Source organism: Notamacropus eugenii, chromosome 6, assembly GCF_028372415.1.
Source record: "Notamacropus eugenii isolate mMacEug1 chromosome 6, mMacEug1.pri_v2, whole genome shotgun sequence".
NCBI classification, from domain to species: Eukaryota; Metazoa; Chordata; class Mammalia; order Diprotodontia; family Macropodidae; genus Notamacropus; species Notamacropus eugenii.
Window position 1 is genome coordinate 313,329,982 of NC_092877.1, and position 20,842 is coordinate 313,350,823.

General features: G+C 37.1%; 1 protein-coding gene across 1 annotated transcript in view; it reads left to right on the forward strand.

The window, feature by feature from the left end:
* The window catches only part of ATIC (5-aminoimidazole-4-carboxamide ribonucleotide formyltransferase/IMP cyclohydrolase), a 37,880-nt gene that overhangs the window by 4,998 nt on the left and 12,040 nt on the right, over window positions 1–20,842 (forward strand). Inside the window, exons 3-11 of the mRNA XM_072617504.1 lie at window positions 790–866; window positions 1,790–1,856; window positions 9,474–9,562; window positions 9,852–10,003; window positions 10,083–10,239; window positions 13,850–13,975; window positions 14,844–14,951; window positions 16,330–16,415; window positions 20,670–20,759. Coding sequence (XP_072473605.1) covers window positions 790–866; window positions 1,790–1,856; window positions 9,474–9,562; window positions 9,852–10,003; window positions 10,083–10,239; window positions 13,850–13,975; window positions 14,844–14,951; window positions 16,330–16,415; window positions 20,670–20,759 — 952 coding nt within the window. The remainder of the gene's footprint in view (window positions 1–789; window positions 867–1,789; window positions 1,857–9,473; window positions 9,563–9,851; window positions 10,004–10,082; window positions 10,240–13,849; window positions 13,976–14,843; window positions 14,952–16,329; window positions 16,416–20,669; window positions 20,760–20,842) is intronic.

Sequence of the window (20,842 nt, forward strand, 5' to 3'; positions counted from 1 at the left end):
GGGAAGGGAATGTGAGAAGACAGTCACATGTGTATTGTTAGTGGTTCCAAGCATCTTTGGAAAGCAATTTAAAATTAGTTAAATTAAGTGATTCAAAGGTCTATAATCTTTGGTTCAGAGATTCAAGTAGTAGCCATAAACTTTAAGGAGGTCTGTGGCCAATCAGGTTCCTTATACACCAAAATATTAAATACAAACACTTGGTGATAACAAAGAACTGGAAGCAAAGTACATACACTGTGATTTTGTGCTGTATGAATGTAATTGGATATTACTATGATATAAGAAGTCATGAACATGAATTCAGAATAGGTGAACTGATAAAAAGTGAAGTAAGCCAAACCAGGAAAAATAAATACAAAAGTACTACAGCAGTGTAAATGGAAACAACTGCAAAACAATTGAAAGTAAATATTGTGAAATTGTAAAGAACAAGATTGGTTCCAAAGAAGAAATAAGGGAAGACATACACCATCCTGCAAGGGTGGGGAAGGGATCCATGTGTATGGAAAAGTATGTGTAACATCAGGTTTTTTCCAATGTATTGATAAGTTTTGCTGATTTTTTTTTCTTAAAAAAAGTTTCTTGCTATAAAAAGTGACTGTACAAGGGCAGAAGGGAAGGAGATGCGGGAAATCTAGGAGATGTAAAAACAATGGCTGTCAGTAATAACCTATTTTAAAAGTAATAACCTATTTTTAAAAACCCATTTGTATGTGTTTGTGAACCTGTCAATTGTATGTTTCATTGAGTAGAAGCCATTGTATTGTTCTTTTTACTTCTTTCCAGGGATGTTTCTGAACTGACAGGATTCCCAGAAATGTTAGGAGGACGTGTGAAAACACTGCATCCTGCAGTTCATGCTGGTAAGTACTAACTTGATGGACCTATAACTTGAAATGTACAAGAATGGTTTCCTAGAAAATTCTTGAATGACTTACTTAAAAGCATTAGTGGATAGAATGGTCATCCTCACCTCCTTCATATGGTCACTTTCCTTCTTCTAGCCTCATAACTGCAATATCCTCCTAATTGGTCTTCGGTCACTCAGTGTCTCTCCTTTCACGTTATTGCAAAATTGATAATCCTTAAAATACAGCTTTTTGTCTTTCTGTTCAAGAAGCTTCATTGGTTTCCTGTTGAGTCTGGGGATACAAGCTACTAAGTTTGCCATTTAAAACACTTTATAGTCTTACTTTACATCTCCATCCTCTGCTTAACTGGGCTGCTTCTTTTTTTTCATTTCTTGCCTCCCATATTTTGTACAATCCTAGAGGATACTCCTTCACCTTAACTCCAAACTCAAGTCTGGTGTCTCCTCTTCCTATGGGAAGCCCTTGGGGTGATGACAAAGGACCCTGTAAGCTACCAGAATGTATTTATCTTGCCTACTTGCTATGACTTTATTCCATATTTCCCTGCCCTGTCCCACCCCTGATGAAGGCCAGTTGCTGTAGCTTTCCTTCTCTGTGCACTACCTTATGTTTAGGGTTCTACTGTGATTTCATTTGGACTTAGAGTCCTATCAAGATTCACTTGTAGATTTGTCACTTGAACCAGTAAAATTATATTTTCCACCATTTATCCCTCCCTCTCACCCCCCTTGCTTTGATTGTGACTAAAAGGTGAGGAGTAGAGAAAGTGATAAGAGTGATTGGTAGAGGACTCCTGAAAAGTGGTCAAATACTGTGATACTGATTTTTTTTTTAAAAAAAATAGGCAAAACTGTGAAACAAGTAACTTTTTGTTAATTTTATTTTTTAATTTCTCTGTCATTTTAATAAATTAGGAATCTTGGCTCGTAATTCTCCAGAAGATCAAGCTGACATGACCAGACTTGATTTCAGTCTTATAAGGTAACTTTTTAAGGCACTATAAACTTCACAAGATCAACTAGAAAAGTGATGAATATGAACAGGCCCCTTTCTCATAAAATTTTAGAGCTCAGTTGCTATTGCTTCTTTGTTTAGTGATCACTTAAACATAAGTTTATGTATATATACAGACATAGATACACAACATTTTGCTATGCAGATAATCTAGATTAGAAATTAGAAATTACAGAATTTATAATTGTTCAAAAGGTAATTTTGATTATCATGTTATTATTATCTGAACTGACATTTAATTTTAAAACAGTTTATTGATAAAGTTCATTTTGACAAAACTTTTTTCAAATATACATCCTTATGTTCCCCAGGTAACAATCTATTTGATTAAAGGAAGAGCTGTGTCCTTTGAACTTTGAACTTAAAAGGATTGATGACTCTGGTCTCAGTTTTGTTGCCTTTCTGTGTTTAACTTCATTTATGTTGTTGAAGTAATTACATTTTTCTTTTACCTTGCTTTCTTCCAAGGCAAGTTTTCCTGTACATCTGCTAAGCCATACTTGACATTTCATATGGCATAATAATATTTATATGCCACAACTTATTCAGTCATGTGTCAGTTGGACATTTGTTTTCTTTACAGGTTTTTATTATCCCAAGTAATATGTTGCTTTAGACATTTTTGTGTGTGTGCTTCTTTTCTTGCTGTCAGTAACCTGGACATAGTTGTGGGATTGATGTGACTATAGCACAGGCCATGTCAGCTTCTTAAGAAGTTCTACTGACTCCATCTTGTCTCTAATCCGTGCACCTTTGAATTCCAAGCCCCTTTATCCTTTGATTCCTTGCCTGCTTTTCCATCTGTATTCATCCTCAGCCAAATTAACGTACTTCCTTTGCCTTTGTTTCTGGCCTCCCATGATTTGTGCAAGCTTGGAATACAGGTCTTTGTCTTACCTTTTTTCAGGACTTTATTCAGGTGTTGCCATCTGTGAGAGGAAATGGTATACAGTGAACCAACTCTAGCTTTCTTATATATTGAATAATTCCAAATTGTATTTAAAAAAGTTGAACCAGCTCTGTTAGCAGCCATTTAACAGTTCTTTTATATAGATAAGATATAAAGATACAGATATATATATATATATATGTATATATACATATATATAGATTAGATATAGATATATATATAGATAAGATAGATAAGAGGTGAAAACTCAGGAGTGCTTAATTTGCATTATTTTTTTAATTTTATTTTTCGTTTTTGACACAGTTTATAACAGATGAAACAATTCAAACTTTTGGTCAGGTGATACTTCTTTTTAAAGCATTTACAATATGGACCACAAAAGAATTGTTTTTTAAACATTAACCAACTGAGACACAAATAATATTTATGTTGCTCACTTGACGTAGTTGTCTCCACACTATTACTAAGAATTAAAGGACCCTAACTTATTGTTGTTGGTCTAAAGTCCTAAGCCTAATAGCTTAATTTAGACTTAACCTCAGATGTTCCCCTACCAATATCTGTAATTTAATAGATCTGGTATTAAGCTTACAAACCTTTTGACTATAAGAAATTGCCACCAAGAGTAGGGACATTGCAGGGAAACAATATCTCCCCAACTTCATGTCTATTCCAGGCAGGATTAGATTATCCACTTGCATTCAGTCAGGCTTAAAGTCTGCCAGGTGTCTGTAGGGAAATTGAGTCAGGAGAGTCCTACCTCAGCCCAGGCTGAACAGCCATTCTCCCACTCTTCCCATGAGATCACCTTTTGCAGTTCTTACCAGCATCTCACTGGCTTACTGGCATCATGGATTGGAGGCTCAGACCACCTTTCTTGCTATCCATACCTGGAGTTAGACTCAGAAGAAGTCAGTTAATAGTCCCATAGCATCTTAAAATAGCAGGTTCCAATAACCAGGTTTCAGATATGACTATAATTTCACTTTGGCTAAGGTACATCTTTTGAGGCAAGTCTTTAGTGGCCTACATGCCTTTCTATACGTTTGCTAATTTCATAAGCTCTTGACCTAATTGACCTGATTAAATAGCAATCATAAAATCAAATTTACCATTAAAACCTTAACCTTTCCATCAATGCCAAATTTTACCCAAGGTTACCTTCCTCTAGGAAATTTAGACAAATTCTTTTCCCCAAACTAAAGATGTCATTGATTTATTCTCAGTAATTAATTCAGTCAATTGTTTTAATACTAATTGTTTTTACCTCACTTTGTAACATGTCCAATTTTTCTCCCCATCACTCCCCTCCCCCTGCTTCCTAATACCTTATATTCTGATTACTCCTTCCCTCAATGTACCCTCCCTTCTGTCACACCCCATGTTTCCTATATCCCCATCTTCTCTCTTTTCTTGTAGGGCAAGATTAATTTCTATACCCCATTACCTATGTTTCTTATTTCCCAGTTATATGCAATAAAAATTCTCAACATTTGTTGCTAATACTTTGAATTCCAACTTCTTTCCCTCCCCCCCTCCCTCCCTAACCCCACTGAGAAGGCAAGCAATTCAATACAGACTAAATATGTGTCGTTTTGCAAAAGACTTCCATAATGAACATGTTGTGTAATACTAACTATATTGCCCTCTGTCCTACTCTATCCCCCTAATTTTTTCCCCTTCAACTGACCTTGTCCCTTTTCGAAAGTGTTTATTTCTAATAACTCTCTTATCCCATTTGCCCTCCCTTCTGTCATTCCCCTTACCCCATGTGTCGCCTCCTCCCCTACTTTCCTGTGGTGCAAGATAGATTTTCATATCAAATTTAGTGAGTATGTTATTCCCTCCTTCAGCCATACATGGAGAGAGTAGCTTCACTTTTCCCCTCTCCCCTTCTCTCTTTTATCCTCCATTGAACAAGATTTTTATTATCTCTTTTATAAATTATAGCCTGCCCCATTCCATTTCTCCCTTTCTCCTGGTATTTTCCTCCCTCACCCCTTAATTTTTATTTGATTATTTTTTGTGTGGATATCATCTCTTCTGATTCAACACACCCTGTACTCTCTGTCTATATTTGTGAGTGTATGCGTGTGTGTATGTATGTACAATCTCTCCTTCTACCCAAATACTGAGAAGAGATTCAAGACTTATAAATATTTTCTTTCCATGTAGTAATGTAAACAATTCAGCTTTATGATTTTTCTTTCCTGTTTACCTTTTCATGCTTCTTTTGATTCTTGTATTGGAAAGTCAGATTTTCTATACAGATCTGGTCTTTTCCTCAATATGAATGCGTCAAAGTCCTCTATATCATTGAATGACCATTTATTCCCTTGAAGTATTATACTCAGATTTGCTGGGTAGGTGATTCTTGGTTTCAATCCCAGTTCCTTTGACCTCTGGAATATCTCATTCCAAGCCCTTTGATCCCTTAATGTTGAAGCTGCCAGATCCTGTGTTATCCTGATTGTATTTCCACAGTACTCAAATTGTTTCCTTCTAGCTGTTTGCAGTGTTTTCTCCATGATCTGGGAACTCTGAAATTTGGCCACAGTATTCCTAGGAGTTTCTCTTTTCAGGTCTCTTTCAGGAGGTGATCAGTGAATTCTTTCAATATTTATTTTGCCCTCTAGTTCTAGAATATCAGGTCAGTTTTCATGGAAGATAATTTCTAGGCTCTTTTTTTTTTGATCATGGCTTTCAGGTAGTCCCATAATTTTTAAATTTTCTCTCCTGGATCTATTTTCCAGGTCAGATGTTTTTCCAGTGAGATGTTTCACATTATCTATTTTTTCAAACTTTTGGTTTTGTTTTCTAACTGCTTGGTTTATCTCATAGTCATTTATTTCCCTGAACTCAATTCTCTCTTTCAATGAAATATTTTGTTCAGTGAGCTTTTGAACCTTCTCCTCCATTTGGCTAATTCAGCTTTTTAAAGCCTTCTTATTGGCTTTTTGGATCTCTTTTTTTCAATTGAGTTAGCCTCTTTTTAAAGCTGTTATTTTCCTCAACCTTTTTTTGGTTCTCCTTTAATAAGCTGCTAACTAGCTTTTCAAGCTCTTCTTTTGCCTGAGTCCAGTTTAAGTTCCCTTTGGAGGCTCTGGAGGCAGAGGCCTTGCCTTCCTCTAACAGTATGCCATCCAAAAGGATGGGGGGAGACACCTGTTCTCCAAGAAAGTAACCTTCTGTGGTCTTTTTTTTTTTTTTCAACTGTTTTTGGGCATTTTCCCAGCCAGGTACTTGACTTCTGAGTTTCCTCTCCACAACCACTTGGCCTCTCCAGTTCGACCAAGCCAGCCTGGGGGTCTGAGATTCAGATGAGCTGCTCCAATTCCCTAGGGGCTTTAGGTGGGGGCAAGGCCACTATTCAGTGTGAGATTAAGATCAGCTGCTCAGGTGAGAGCAGGGGAGCCACACAGGGCTCAGTTCCCTCAGGGGCTTTCTGATGAGACCTTCAACAATGGATGTGGGCTGCTGCCTGCCTTGGGAGCCCCTGTGCTGTTGCTGCTGCCTCTGCTGCTGCCACTTGAGGAGGCCTGAGTTATGGGGTCACTCTGCTCCCTTCTTGGCCAGCTGAAAAAAACCCTCTCACTGACCTTTTGCGTGCGGGTGGGTTAAGGAATCTGGGCTGCCACTGGAGATTCTATCTCTGAAGCCTGCTCGATTCTGATCCTCCTGGTGCCATGCGGCCAAGGCTGTACTGGGCCCTTCTCCACCTCTGGTGTGACAGACCTTTCAGGTCACTGTGGGCTAGAAATCTCCACTCCGTTGTTCTGTGGCTTCTGCTGCTCTAGAATTTGTTGAGAGTTCTTCTTTACAGGTATTTTATGGGCTGTGGGGTAAGAGCTAGTGTATGTGCCTCTTTCTACTCTACCATCTTGGCTCTGCCCCCAATTTGCATTCTTTTGATTATTAATAGTTGTGAACCTTTTTTGGGGGGTAGTTATTGACAACTTCATATCCTGTGACCATTTGTCCTTTGAGGGATAACTTTTAATCTCATATATTTTATGTCCTTGTAAATTTTCAATACCAGGTTTTTCATAGGCCTATACAAGATTTCAACCCCAACACATAACTTTTTGTTTTAGCAGCATTGATACTTACTTTGTGCAAAAGAGTCCTGACCAAGGTCATGTGAATGGTACAGGAAGGGCAGACGTGGCGTCCAGTTCCAAGGGCATTTTTTGTGGATCACACTGGCCAAACCCAAGTTACTAAAATATCAAAAAGGAAATTTTTTGATACTTTTTTCCTTCTCACTTTTCTTGTTTTTGTCCTTATCTTCTCAGGCTTTTATACTTTGGGAAGGGACAGACTTTGTAGCATGTAAAGCCCTTAATAATGGTATTTATGTAGTTCCTTAATGTTTGCAGAGGACATGTCATGTTAGCACCTTTTATTCCCCATAGCAACTTTGTGAGATAGGTACTAATTATTACCCCTGTTTTTCAGATGATGAAGCTGAGGCTGGAAAAGGTTAATTGATCTGCTGAGATTCATACTTCTAGTTAGTGCCTGAGGCAGAACTTCACTCCAGGTTCAGGCCTCTTTGTACTACATACTCAGACCCTCCTCAAGGCAGTCATGGGTAGGACCTTTTTGGGAAGGGAAAGAGAACTTGGGATATGGGGCAAGTCCTCCCAGCTTACCCTTCTCCACAGCACCAAATTTGGTTCCCTAAGAGGCAATAACATTAAATGATTATGTCAAATTTTCCCCCAGAAGACCTCAGTGGTTTGTCTTTGGACAGAAACAGCAATTAGGATGTTAGCCCCTTGTTCAGTTTGGGGTATTTGAATTCTTCAGTTTATAAACACTTTTACAGCTGAGGAGAAGACTGAGGCCTAGAGACATGAAGGAGTTTGTTCAATCACATAACAATTGAGTCCTGTTGTAAGAATTGTCAGGGTTGGCTAGGGACAGCCAGAGTAAGGTGGCACAGGATATAGTCGGATAGTAAACTGTGATTCATTTATCCACTCAAGATCACTCCAGGAGTGGATGATGGACATGTGTGTCTCACAGTTCCACAGAGGACACACAGACACTCTCCTGCTGAGCTTTAGGATCCATTTTTTAGGTAGAATCCATTAGGTCTTGTGGACAGGCTTACAAAGAAGTTATGGTTAAGATCCACTTAGGGGATACAGAGAGGGAAAGGTACGTTTCTAGGAAAAGGAGACAGTTATCTTAACTGACAGGGTTGGTTCCTCTAATCAGGGGTACTAACAGGTGGGAGGAGTTCAAGGCAGAGCTTGCCCATAAAGGTAGGCCATGTGTGAAGCAAAAGAGGCCCCATGGGCCTCAATGAGCCAACCCCTTTGGGGGTGGAGGAGGGTGCTCCAAAAGGTCCTCTCTGCCTGGATCGTGAGGCCCCACGATCATCCTTTTCCTCTCTTCACTCAGGCCCAGAAACTCATATCCCTGCCTTCTTCTCTGCCCCTAGTCTTCATCTCTCTCAGCTGCAATGCCATGACTAGAATGACCCTTCTTGTGCCTTGACCTTCTCCTAGTCCACCAACTTTCACTGTGAGACTCAAATTCTACCTGGGCCAAAATACAAGTCTGGTTCCCCTTGAGAGCCCCTCTTCCTTCATCTGTCCATCAACTCTCATTCTCTTTGGGACTCAGACCCATCTCCTTCTAAGTAGAAAGATTGCCACAAGAAGAGTTCAGTTGTATACTGACCCAAAGGAGTGGGTCCTATGTTCTGACATCCTGTTCTCAAATGGAATTACATTTGTCCTAAACTAAATTACAATATGGTCTTCTTTAGTGTCACATATGTTCTCCTCTCAGGATGCTTGTGATGTTTAACCCTTTTTAGGTGGGTTATATCTTAATGAAAAATATTCTTCAAATGTGGCACTGAAACAGTTCCTTTAGAAATTATAAAGATAAGAATTAAGAGCAGTATTGGATCAAAATGACTGTATCCTGGTATCTGAATACCATCAGTCTAGACTGTCAAGTCAGTAAATGGATTAAATGATTTTCTAGGTAAGCAAATTCAGAAATGTTTTCAACTGAATTGATTTGATCCACAATAAGTTTACATTATCTATTTTGTGGCAGCTAGGTGGTGCAGTAGATAGAGCACCAGTGCAGGAGTCAGGAGGACTTGAGTTCAGATCTCACCTCAGACACTTGACACTCACTAGCTGTGTGACCTTGGGCAAGTCACTTAACCTCAATTGGCTCATCCTGGGTCATTTCCAGTCATCCTGATGAATATCTGGTCACTGGATTCAGGTGGCTCTGGAGGAGAAATGAGGCTGGTGACTTGCACAGTCCTCCCTCACTCAAAACAAAGGCAAGGGCAAGTCATAACATCATTTCTCTGGTGGAATGGTCTTCTTCGGCACTGAAGGACGAACACACAGCAGTTGAACCCTCTTGATTCCAAATCCAGCTTTTTGTTGCGCCATGTAGAACTTCATCCAGCCTGAGAAGGCCTGTATTAACTGTGATTTATGCACACTAAATTTAGAGTCTGAGAAGGTAGAATTCATGGCAAAATGCATCAAATACTTTAGAATTGCTGATTTTAGTCTTTTCAATCTATTTATATTGATTAATTTTTTAGACATTGTATTGCTTTTTTTTAGGTTATGAGAAATTTGATAATTTCCGTTTTTAGTGAATTCTAATTTTTCTTCCATCTTCAGAGTTGTGGTTTGTAATCTGTATCCCTTTGTGAACACTGTGACTTCTCCAAATGTAACTGTTGAGGAAGCTGTTGAGCAAATTGATATTGGTAAGTTGAGGAGGATTTTTGGTAGAGCATATAATGAGGATGGTTCTGAGATTTGATTTTGGCATTCGTTATTAATGAATGAAGTTAACTATTTTCTACCCATCTTAGTCTGTTCTTGTAAAGAATCTTCTAATCCTTTAGTGAGTCTTTTTTTTGTAAATAGGATCTAGTCTTCATCCCAAGGGATGAATTGAAGTATATCTTTTCAAATGGCTTAAGATTTTATTTGTTTGATTTGAAAAGATGTTTTTATGGGTAAGTAAAATTGACTTTGGATACTTTATTGCAGGTGGAGTAACCTTACTTAGAGCTGCTGCAAAAAACCATGCTCGAGTGACAGTTGTGTGTGATCCAGGAGATTATGAAGTGGTATCAACTGAGATGCTAAACTCTGATACTAAAGATACTACCATGGAGACTAGACGACAGCTAGCCTTAAAGGTATGAAAGCACTTTAAAAGTCTTTTTGAAAAATAAAGTGGTTATATTATTATACAAATGTCTATCGTGTTGTTTGTAGGCCTTTACTCATACTGCTCAATATGATCAAGCAATATCAGATTATTTCAGGAAGGAATATAGTAAAGGAATATCTCAGCTTCCTTTGAGATATGGAATGAACCCTCACCAAACCCCTGCACAGTTATATACGGTGAAGCCCAGACTTCCTCTTACAGGTAAAGTTCTAATTTTGTGTTTGTCCAGTTTATTTGTTTCTGTGTTTGCAGAAATATCTGAAGTTGTTTTACTTTTTTAAACGATAATGTTTTGGTTTTATTAGTAATGTTTTATGAGAAGAGAAGCCCAAGAGTTTTTCATTTATGATGAGTTTTCATTTTTTAAAGTAAGATTTTCTCATTGTCAGTGTCTTTTGCTTTCTTATATCACATAATGTCCTGCAGCGTTTCTGTCCCTCCCAGAGAGAACAAATAGTATTTTATAAAGTTAAAAAAAAAAATCAGTGTAATTTACCAACATATTGAAAAGCTCTGAAAATTTGTATGATGTACAGTATTTTTGACCCTCTTCCCTCCACAAAGGGGAAGGGTGGGAGTATCTTCTCAGATGTCTTATTCTAAGCCATGGTTGTTCTGTATAATTTTGCAACATTCACTGTTGAGTTTTTTTGGTCTTTTCATTTACATTGCTTAGTTATTAGGTCTCTGGTTTTCTTGGCTCTGCTTACTTCACTCTATTGGTTTATGTAGATCTTTCCATGCTTCTCTGTATTCATCACATTTGTGAGTAGTGTTCCATTAAATTCATGCACCACAATTTATTTAGCCATTCCCCAAATTGATGGGCATCTACTTTGTTTCCAAAGAATTAAAAATATCAGCATTACACTTAAATGGTCCAAATGACTGTTTTTCTCAGTCTTTGTTTTTGTGGCTCCTTTCTCCTTCTGATGAAAAGCTTTTAAAGATAATAGTGAATTTGTAGGGTTTTTTTCTTTTTAAATATTTACAATTTTTCGTTTCTCATGTCAGTGTCTTTCATTTTTCTCTAGCAGAACCATCCAGTATAAAAAAAGTCAAGAACAACAAAACAGATTGTGTGTGAAAGCTTATGTTTAGTTCCACATTTGTAGTGTGCCACTGCAGAGGCGTCATTCACTTTTAGTCCTGTGAAGTCACAGCTGGCCACTACCTTGATCAGAGAGCTAAATGTTTTACTATTTTCTTTTACTCCATTTGTAGTCATTGTGTAAATTTTCATTTCATTCTGCGTCAGTTCCTATGAATCTTTCCTAGTTTCTCTGAATTATCAGTAGTTGTAATTTCTTATAATGCAATAATATTCCATTATGTTGGTATGCCACAGTTTTTTCAGCCATTCCTAGTCAGTGGATACTCAGCTTTTCCAGTTCTTTGCTATTTGGAAAGGTGCCTCTATAAATATTTTCATGTATATGAGGTCTTTTTTTTTTGTCTGTTTCTTACTTCTTTGGGGTATTTGCCTAGTTGTGATAACATTATTTTGTTTTCTTATTGGCTTTGCTATTCTTTTCATGGCTCAGTCAGAGACAAGTATAAAATCTAGTCTAGTTAAAATATTGTAAGATTTCTTCAGTTTTCTTGTTTAGTATGTTAATGCATTTAGACTGTCTCTCCATATGTATATGTACATATACACATATGTATATATATATCCCCCCATTTTCCTTACTAAAAAGTATTTAGTATATATGATCACATAGCCAAAAAATATTTTAACATATTAAATATAGAATTCTATCGCAAGAAGAAGCAAGTTAATTGTACCATGACTAGAAATCAATCCACTTGGGACATGCTTCACCAATAAAAAAGAGGGCAAGGTATTCTTGAAAAGGAAAATTTCTGTTTTTAGTTTATGACAATCGTTTTTGGAAATACAACCTTCTTAATAAATTCTAAATATGGAATTCATGGATTTGTGTTAAATCAATGAAAAGTTGAGTAGAGAACAGTTAATTCCCAATTATCTACAACTGTTCAACAGATTTTCATTCTCATTTAATATTTCTATGACCTGGTATGTGCTGCTCCTCATGTACTACATATAATCCAGAGTGCATTTAATGAAAAGCTAAATTTACTAATATGTAATACTTCTCTTCTCATGCCTCCCCCCCCCATTTAAATTCTAGCACAGTGTAGATCTGTTTCCTTCACCCATCACCCCTAAATTATTTGTAGTTGTGTTTGATTTAATTCAGATTGTCACATTTATTATGCTTATGATCCCTATGTTCATCAAAGATCTGTGATTTCATTTTAGTCACTCCTTCTACTTGATGTGGATTGAAACTCAGGTGTACTTCAGTAGATAGCCCCTAGCTGCTATGGACAAAACAGTTCATCACACTAATGATAAATTTCTCCAGTTTTAGGTAGGCCAGTCCTCAGATAGCAGAAACTTTTATACACATACATGATATGTCACTGACATAGTACTCAGAGGCTTTCCAGCTGCTTGGTAGGTTGTGCTGTCACTTGGGTTATATTGCACTGGTACAGACTGAGAATGCAGAATGCTTCCGTGAATGATGGGGGTAGGACTTGAATGGAAGATTGGAAAGGAAATCAGTTTTTCTATCCATGTTTTATATTTTCAGCTTTTTTTCCTCACTAGCCCTTGGGTGTTGCAGTTAAGGGTATTTCTGCATGATCTCTGGAAACTTGCCTTGGCAGATGTTGTGTCATTAGTTGAAAGAAAAATGTTGTCTTAAGTGCTTCAGGATTTGAACATTAGACTAATTTAGAAGAAAACAAAAAAATCTCATAACCTTTTATGTAACCTAGAAGTTTTGTTCCATGTTTAATTTGTCCACATGTTTCTATAAATAGGGATTTTACCTGAAACCTTTTTCATTCTTTTGCTTCCACTAGTATTTTCTGGGGAACATATTAGTACTTTACAGTTGTTGCTTTCTTTTAAAAATGAAAAAGGAAAGCATCATAATTCTATTGGTCTTGATTTATAAATTTAGTTATCCATCTATATTTGGAAAGATCGACAGAAAGTGTTATTTATTTCTTCAATAATATCCAACCTCTTGTTTTCCTAATTGTTAATTTGGTTCTATATAAGTTCACATGTTTATCTTTGAGCAGTTTATTCCTTGCTTTCAGCACCATTGTCTGTATTCTTCAAATCTTTAATCTGCTGTTTTTTCATATAATGTGCACATAGATGCCACCTTCCCCAATCATTACATTTTATACTACTTACCTCAAAATTGAGAAGGAAAATGTATTTGAAGAGATTTTTGGGGCAGGGAAAAAATTCGGTCTTGTTTTTGTCTCAGTAAACATAAAAATAGTACTTTTATAGTTTGGCAGCGATTTGCGATTTAAGCAACCTTCAATACCTCATTATTCTTACTACACTTGAAGTGGTTGTGAAAATTTTAATTCTCATTAGTAAGGGATAGGGTAGGAATATTAACTCTGCAATCTTTTGGGGCAGTATTATACATCTCTTCCCTATGTCTCCATTTAGCCTTGAAAAGAAATGAGTGAATTTCCTGTCCCTTGTTCATTTTGCATGTTAGGTATGTTTTGTTGTTATTTTTAATTAAGCAAAATGACCTGTAATTTATTTGTAAGATCAGTAATATCTTAAAGTAACACTTCGGCAATGTTCTAGCATAGCTTTAACTTCTACAGCAAAATTATTTTTATATCGATTTGTGCGTGTGCATGTGTGTACACCCAGTAAAGAGGACATCAGAAGAAGTATGCTCCCCATTTGAACTTTGTAGTTTGATGTTTAAAATGTGTCTGTATGTCTCATACGCAGTTCTGAATGGATCCCCTGGGTTTATAAACCTGTGTGATGCCTTGAATGCCTGGCAGCTGGTAAGAGAACTCAGAGAAGCTCTAGGCATTCCAGCAGCTACCTCCTTCAAGCACGTCAGTCCAGCAGGTAATGTGCCACAAATATTTTACCGCAGAGATGCTCAGAATGCTTCATTCTTACTTTAGTTTCTCTCTTTAACATCTTGAGTACTTAGCTGCTGTTAAGGTCGGTGACACCTGACGCTGTATTTGCCGTGTGCTTGTGAGTTATACTATCAGTTTATGTGGTGATTTTGTCCTGAGCCGTACAAAGCACTTCACATGTTATTAGATTTACTGTTAAAGTGCCTCTTTGTCATGGAAAGGGCGGGTGACATAACTTATCTTACAGATCAGGATCCAAGACAGGAAATGGAGAAGAAATGCAACTGAGGTTATAGCAGTTTATTGAAAGTCCAGTTTTTGTTCTGTATTTTTAGAATGACTGAAGATTAACATGTCATAAAACAAATGATAAAGAATGTGATAAAGAAGGGAAACCTGACCTACAGTAGGATAAATGAGGAACTAAGCGACAGATGGACAGAAAAGGAACCCATAGCCTGTATTTCACACAGGTTTCCCTCTCGCCTCTCAGAACCAGCTTGTCAAAAATAAAGGCATATTGGAAGGAGCTGAGCCCACCTCATTCTGCACAACATAGTTAGAGTCTAATGGGAGAACTTTGTTCCTCAGAGGTTAGGAAGGGGAGGCACCTAAATGAGAGATGATTATTTACCACTTACGGAGAATATATGGTAGTGGGTTTAGCCCAGGGACTAAACATTTCTTTAGCACCCAGCCTAGACCCACTAAAACTCCTGTTTTTTTCCCTTGCTATTTACATACTGGTCAGCTGGTGCCTTTTCACTTGGACTAAACGATGGATAGGCCTGAGTATGAATGTTTAGATTTTGTGATGCTCAGTTGAATTTTTGAATGGTTTTGTCCACCAGGTGCTGCTATTGGAATACCACTTAGTGAGGAAGAGGCTAAAGTCTGCATGGTTCATGATCTCTACAAGAGCCTTACTCCATTGTCAACTGCGTATGCAAGAGCAAGAGGTAGAACTGGAAAAGAAAAACTAGTGGATAGTGGTGTGATAAGAAATTAATGGTGCTTTCTTAGAAAAGATTATTTCAGGATGTTATTTTTAAGTTTTTCAGGCATATTGTTTAGGTAAATGTTATTTGTAAATTTATTTCCAAGTATTAAGATCTTGATGAAGCAACGTGGTACAATAGAAAAACTGTTGGCTATGGGCTATGGATTCGGGGGACTTTACTGCCTGAGTGACACTAGGCAAGGTACTGATCTTTCTGGGCTTCAACTGTTAAAAAGGAGAGCAATTGGAATAGATGTTTTCTAGTGTAGATCTAAATATCTGTTTATAAATCCAAATATCTGTTATGTGATCTTGAAACTCTATTAGATATTATCATTTGGTTAATCACCCATTTATAATCTCATTCTTAGATAATCTAATGGTCCCTTGTAATGGTTTATTTAATGTTCTGTTTATAGAATGAATTGATGTTAGGTGTTTTAGTAACTTAGAAGTACTTCTTGAGTACTTTTTTGAGGGTTTTGAATAATTTGAAAAACAACCTTTTATGGGGGTTGGGTAGGAGAATAGATGGTCAGTCATACTTATTGCTTCAGTAATGATTTGTGTTACGTGGAGTCTGCTGTAAACGATTAGAAGGGGAAGTGAGATGGTGAGAACAATGAGTAGAGGTTGAAAAGGATAAGGTTAGCCAAAGGAATACTAAGAAGGAGTCAGAGAACATCTAAGAATGGAAAGGTAGCCATGTTGTGCAGGGCCCTGAAGCCTAATGAGAAGTTTGTACTTTGTGCTGTAGGTAGGACAGGACCAAAGGGGTGGAGGAGACTGGTGAGAAAGCTCTTAGAAGAGTCAGACATGGGGTAAAAAGGGAAGAATGGATGTTAAGCAACATTGTGGAGGTAGAATCACAGACGTGGTCGCACACTTGAATCAGAAGAAACATTCATGGTCATATCCATCCCCTTCACTTTACAGTTGTGGAAACTGAGGCCCAGAAAGATTACATGACTTTGCTAAGGTCACAAAGACAGAAGTGGCAGAATCTGGATCCGGATCTATCTAGAAATCATAGATGCAGGTTGAAATCATGGTGACTGGGATTATGGTGCTGCTGTCCATAGATATTGGTTAGTAAGAAGAGGAGTCAGGTTTGGGGATTTACATTATGAATGTGAACTTTAGAGTAGTTAAGAAAGTTTTTCCTCCCCAAATGATATTTTGTAATTCTTACTTTGACTCCAAGAACTTGTCTTTTCATATTACCTACAGACTTTGTGCCAAAGTAGCGTAGAATAGCTTTTAGCATATATATATATATTTTTTTTAGCATATCTTTAGTATTTTGAAAATGACATAATTTTGTATTTTATTTCCAGGAGCTGATAGAATGTCATCATTTGGTGACTTTATTGCTGTGTCTGATATTTGTGATGTCATTACTGCTAAAATCATCTCCAGAGAGGTGAGGAAAAGATTTTGTCCATTTCTTCAATAGCATTGGCAAATCTTCTTTAAAATAAAATATTTGAAACAGTCTTCTAGAAATTTTACTCAAAGAACAAGCACATACAGACACATATACTCTTCTGCCATTTACAAGTCAATGCTATGTTTTGTCATTTAACATCTTTCACAGTTACCAAAACTTGATTACCAAATTGTTGACTTACTCTAGAAATTAGCAGGTACTTTTGTAGAAGGGTAAATTTGTTTTTCAGAATTATCAAATTCATCAGTAGTCAGTTTTGAAAAATTACTAATGTATCATTTCCCAGTGTTAATAATAATTTAAAAAACTTTTAGTCTGACTTTTCCTAGACTCAATGTATGTTAACCATAGAGCTATTTAATAACCTAGACTTAAAATGCAGAGTAACTCTTTATAATAACCAAACATGTTTGAGAGACAGACCAGTATCAGTCAGAAAGCACTTATTAAGCATCTATTATGTGCCCCACATAGTGTGCTAAGTCTAAGATATAAAGAACCTTATAAAACACTTAAGATTATTAAGAACTTTAAATTCCAAACAGGAGTTTATATTATATTTTGGAGGTGATAGGCCATCAGAATGTATAGCGTAGGAGAGGGGAATGATCAGATCTACAACACAGAAAAAATCATTCTGGCAGCTTAGTCGAGGATAAATTGGAATGGGGTTAGACTTGAGAAAGGTGACGAGTTAGAAAGGTGTTACTGCACAGTACTTGGAGCATAGCACTTACTAAGTGTTTGTGAAATTTAATAATCCTTGTAAGAGGTGATTAGAACCTGAATTCAGCGGTGAGTGTGAATGGAGACATGGGCACATATGTTAGAGATGTTGTGAAGGTAGAAACAATAAGATTTGTCATTGGATTGGATAGATGGGGTGAAAGTGAGGAGTCAAAGATGACATTGAAATTTAAGCCTGGGTGACGGAGAGAGTAACTCAGTGTCACAGACTAATTCCTGTAATTTCTACGAAAAGGAAAAAAATTGACTTGCAGAGAAGAACTGTTATAGGCCTCTTACATTTTCCCTTACGGAAGACCTAGAATAATTCTTGGGCCAGGGGCCTTTAGTGTTTTATAAAAAACCAAAGTTGTGCCTGCCAGTTATCAGCCATAAGGGGGTAGGGCTACTAGAAACTGAAAAGTGAGAGCTAGAACATGGCTGAGGCAGCAAACAGATTTAGATGTCTCAAAATTCCTAGGGCACTTTACTGAGTTACAGCCTAGTACATTAATGTTCCAGCAACTACCATTAAAATAATTGATGTTCGTATTAATAGCCCCAACTTATCAAAAAGTTTAATTATCTTGTTCTTTCTTGATGCCTTATTGAAAGTGGCAGTTACCTGGGTATGGTAGCGCTCTCCAGTAATTGCTGTTGCTGGAGTGGCTGAGGCTGGTAGATTGCTTGGGTGTTCTAATTCATATAGTGGGTTAAGTTGTTCAGGCATCTGCAATAAGTCTACCAGTATGGATGGGGAGGGCCAGGTCACCAGGCAGCCTAAAGAGGGGAGGAACAACTCAGGTTGGAAATAGCCCTAGTGCCAATCATTAGGGGCTAGTAGCCACAAGTAACCCCTGTACTTCCACCCTCACTCCTCTCTAAAAGCTTTTCTTTTTCATTAGGCTTTGCACAGAGCACTCAGTTGTTCTTTGGGGTATAGTTTGTGGAGAGATCTAGGTCCTGCAGGTTTAGAATGATTTTTAGTAATGTGTACTCAATACTTCAGTGGAACTGTGATCTTGCTTCCATTAATGCTTCTTCCACTGGTGCAGATGTAAATTAATCTATGCCATCTTATCCTGAATGATTATTTTATATCCCCATCAATAAATGTTCCATAAAATGTCTAAGCTGCACACATTGGACTTTCATGCAACACAGTGCAGCATTCTGAATGTTTGTTTTCTCTTTACCACCTACTTCCCCTCTTTTTTCCCTTCCTTTTGCTGATCTTAAATATCTTTAGTGCTGTCTTTTATACCATTTTCCTATGCAAGTCATCATTGGTAACATACTCTATACATACTTAAACCTACCATGTAGCTTTCCATTGATTGCCCCCTGATGTTAATTGGTCGTTTTTGGTAGTAGGGAGCAGCTTGAAATCACTGAAAGTGCAGTGTTATGTCCCAAAAGTAGCAATGCCTAATTTTTTCCTCCTGTTCAGTTCTGAGCTCAAGTTCTTTTTTTGGTGGTAACACTCATCATTTTCATTCTTTTTAGAATCTTCTCTTTTGAGAGATCTTGAAAATTGATTCTTGTGTACCTTTAAAATTGTTATTTCTAGCATGAATTGTGATTTTTTTATTAATTAAATTTATTTAATTTTATTGGGCAATTTCAAACCTATTAAAATGCAATAGGATTTCAGAAATGAGTAGGAAAACTATTTTGAGTTATTTCTAAGATACTTAACTGTAAAATATCATCCATGCCAAATTTAAGTTTTAATCAATTCACACACACTAGTTTTTTAAATAAGTTTTGAGGATACTCTGCATCTTTCATGTATGGTCACATTTGGGCTTTCATAGGAACTAAACAGATTAGCTATTTAAGAATTGGAACATAGACTTTGGCTTTTGCTTTTATTGAGGGATATTATACTTAATTTAGAATCAATTGATTTTATGTAGATAAAACACAGATTTAGATTTGACTAGGATTTGGTCTTTGTCCTTTGAGCAAAGAATGATGCTATTTATTTATCCAGTAGCTTTTTGAATATACAGCAGATTCTAAAAGCACATCAAGAATGTTTTTGACATGAAATATCAAAATATTAGGCTTCCAGTTAATGGTCAGCTTTTGTGATTAATATTATTTTGATGCTAATTTAAATATAAAATTTTAGTGTATTAGGTTTTGTCCTTGTTGAGACAGGTAGCTGATTTGCACGTCTTTTTAGGACAAATATCAGATAATTCTTTATACTTGATCTGTTTTATCAACTTCCTATCTGTATTAACTGGAAATAGAGTGGAGAGAGTAGGATTTCTTTTATATACTTATCAAACAATTTAATTCAAAAAACTTGATCAGGTTCCACGTTTGTGCAGAATTCTCTGAACAGCACAAAGAGTATAAATGGGAAACACCAGTGTAAAGTCAGATGGAGGCCTGTGACCTCAGTCCGATAACTGAATGAGGTGATGGACAAAGAAAGCTCACTTTCTTTGGAAACTCGGTGAACTTCATCTAGTAGTTTGAATTTATTGGGACAAGGAAATGTAAGACTTTGAAGAACATTTATAAGCCCACTGTGTTTGGAATGAGAGTTTATGATGAAAGGAGCATTGTGAAATAGGGCTGGAAGGATAGTTCAGAAACATGATAGAAGGCCCTGAGTGCTAGGTTAGCGTCTTTATTTTAGCCTATAGAGACAAGAGAGCAACTGAAGGAGTTCACAGTTCAGAAGATTAATTAACTGTGTGAAGGATGGATTGCAGAGTGGAAAAGGCTTTTGTAGAGATTCAGTGAAGAAGTAATATGGATTGAACTAGGGTGATGTCAGTGTGCTTTGAAAGGGGAGGACAGATCAAAATAGATTCTGGTGTCAGGAACAGTCAGGTTTGACAATGGAATGGGACTGGAGAGGAAAATCATACTTCAAGAGACAGTGTGGTCTAGTGAAAAGCAAACAGTTTAAAGTTTGGTTCTGCCAGGATTTACAGGCTTTGAAACTGTGGGCAAGTCACTTAATCTCTCTGGGCCTCAAGTTCTCACCTCTTAAATAAGGAAACTGGTCTAGATGACCTTAAGGTCCTGTCCCTTCCACCTCTAAATTTACTGTACTCTGACTTGGAGGACCAGTAGAGATGCGGAAGTATTCTGAGGCAGAGCAGGGGGTTTTTTTGGAAGGAGTGGTGGTGAGAGGAAATGCTAGTGAGACATTTCTTAGGGTAAATTGGAGGCATAGGAGTTTGGATGAATGATTAGAATTAGGTTTATCAAGTCAGTGGTTCTCTATATAAAAATGAGCATTCAAACCAGAAAAAAGGAGAATGAGGAAATGTTCCAATGAGAGAAGTTCTTGTAGTACCAAACTGGAAAAAGTAGATCCCTTGCAGGAGAAACATTCAGGGTAGACTTTTCCCCCTTATTTTAAGATTTACATCTGTCTATCTTTATACACAGAAAGTAATTAAGAAGCCATATGGTAAGGTGATTTCTCTTATTTTTCTAAGCAAAGCAATCCCTTTTTCTGTATCTTTACAGGTATCTGATGGTATTATTGCGCCCGGATATGAAGAGGAAGCCTTGAAGATTCTTTCCAAAAAGAAAAATGGGAATTACTGTGTCCTTGAGGTTAGTGCAGATGACAAGGTTAGGGGTGCTGGGACTCCAACGTGTTGGTACAAGGTAGGGTTGACTGGAACGAATTAACCTCT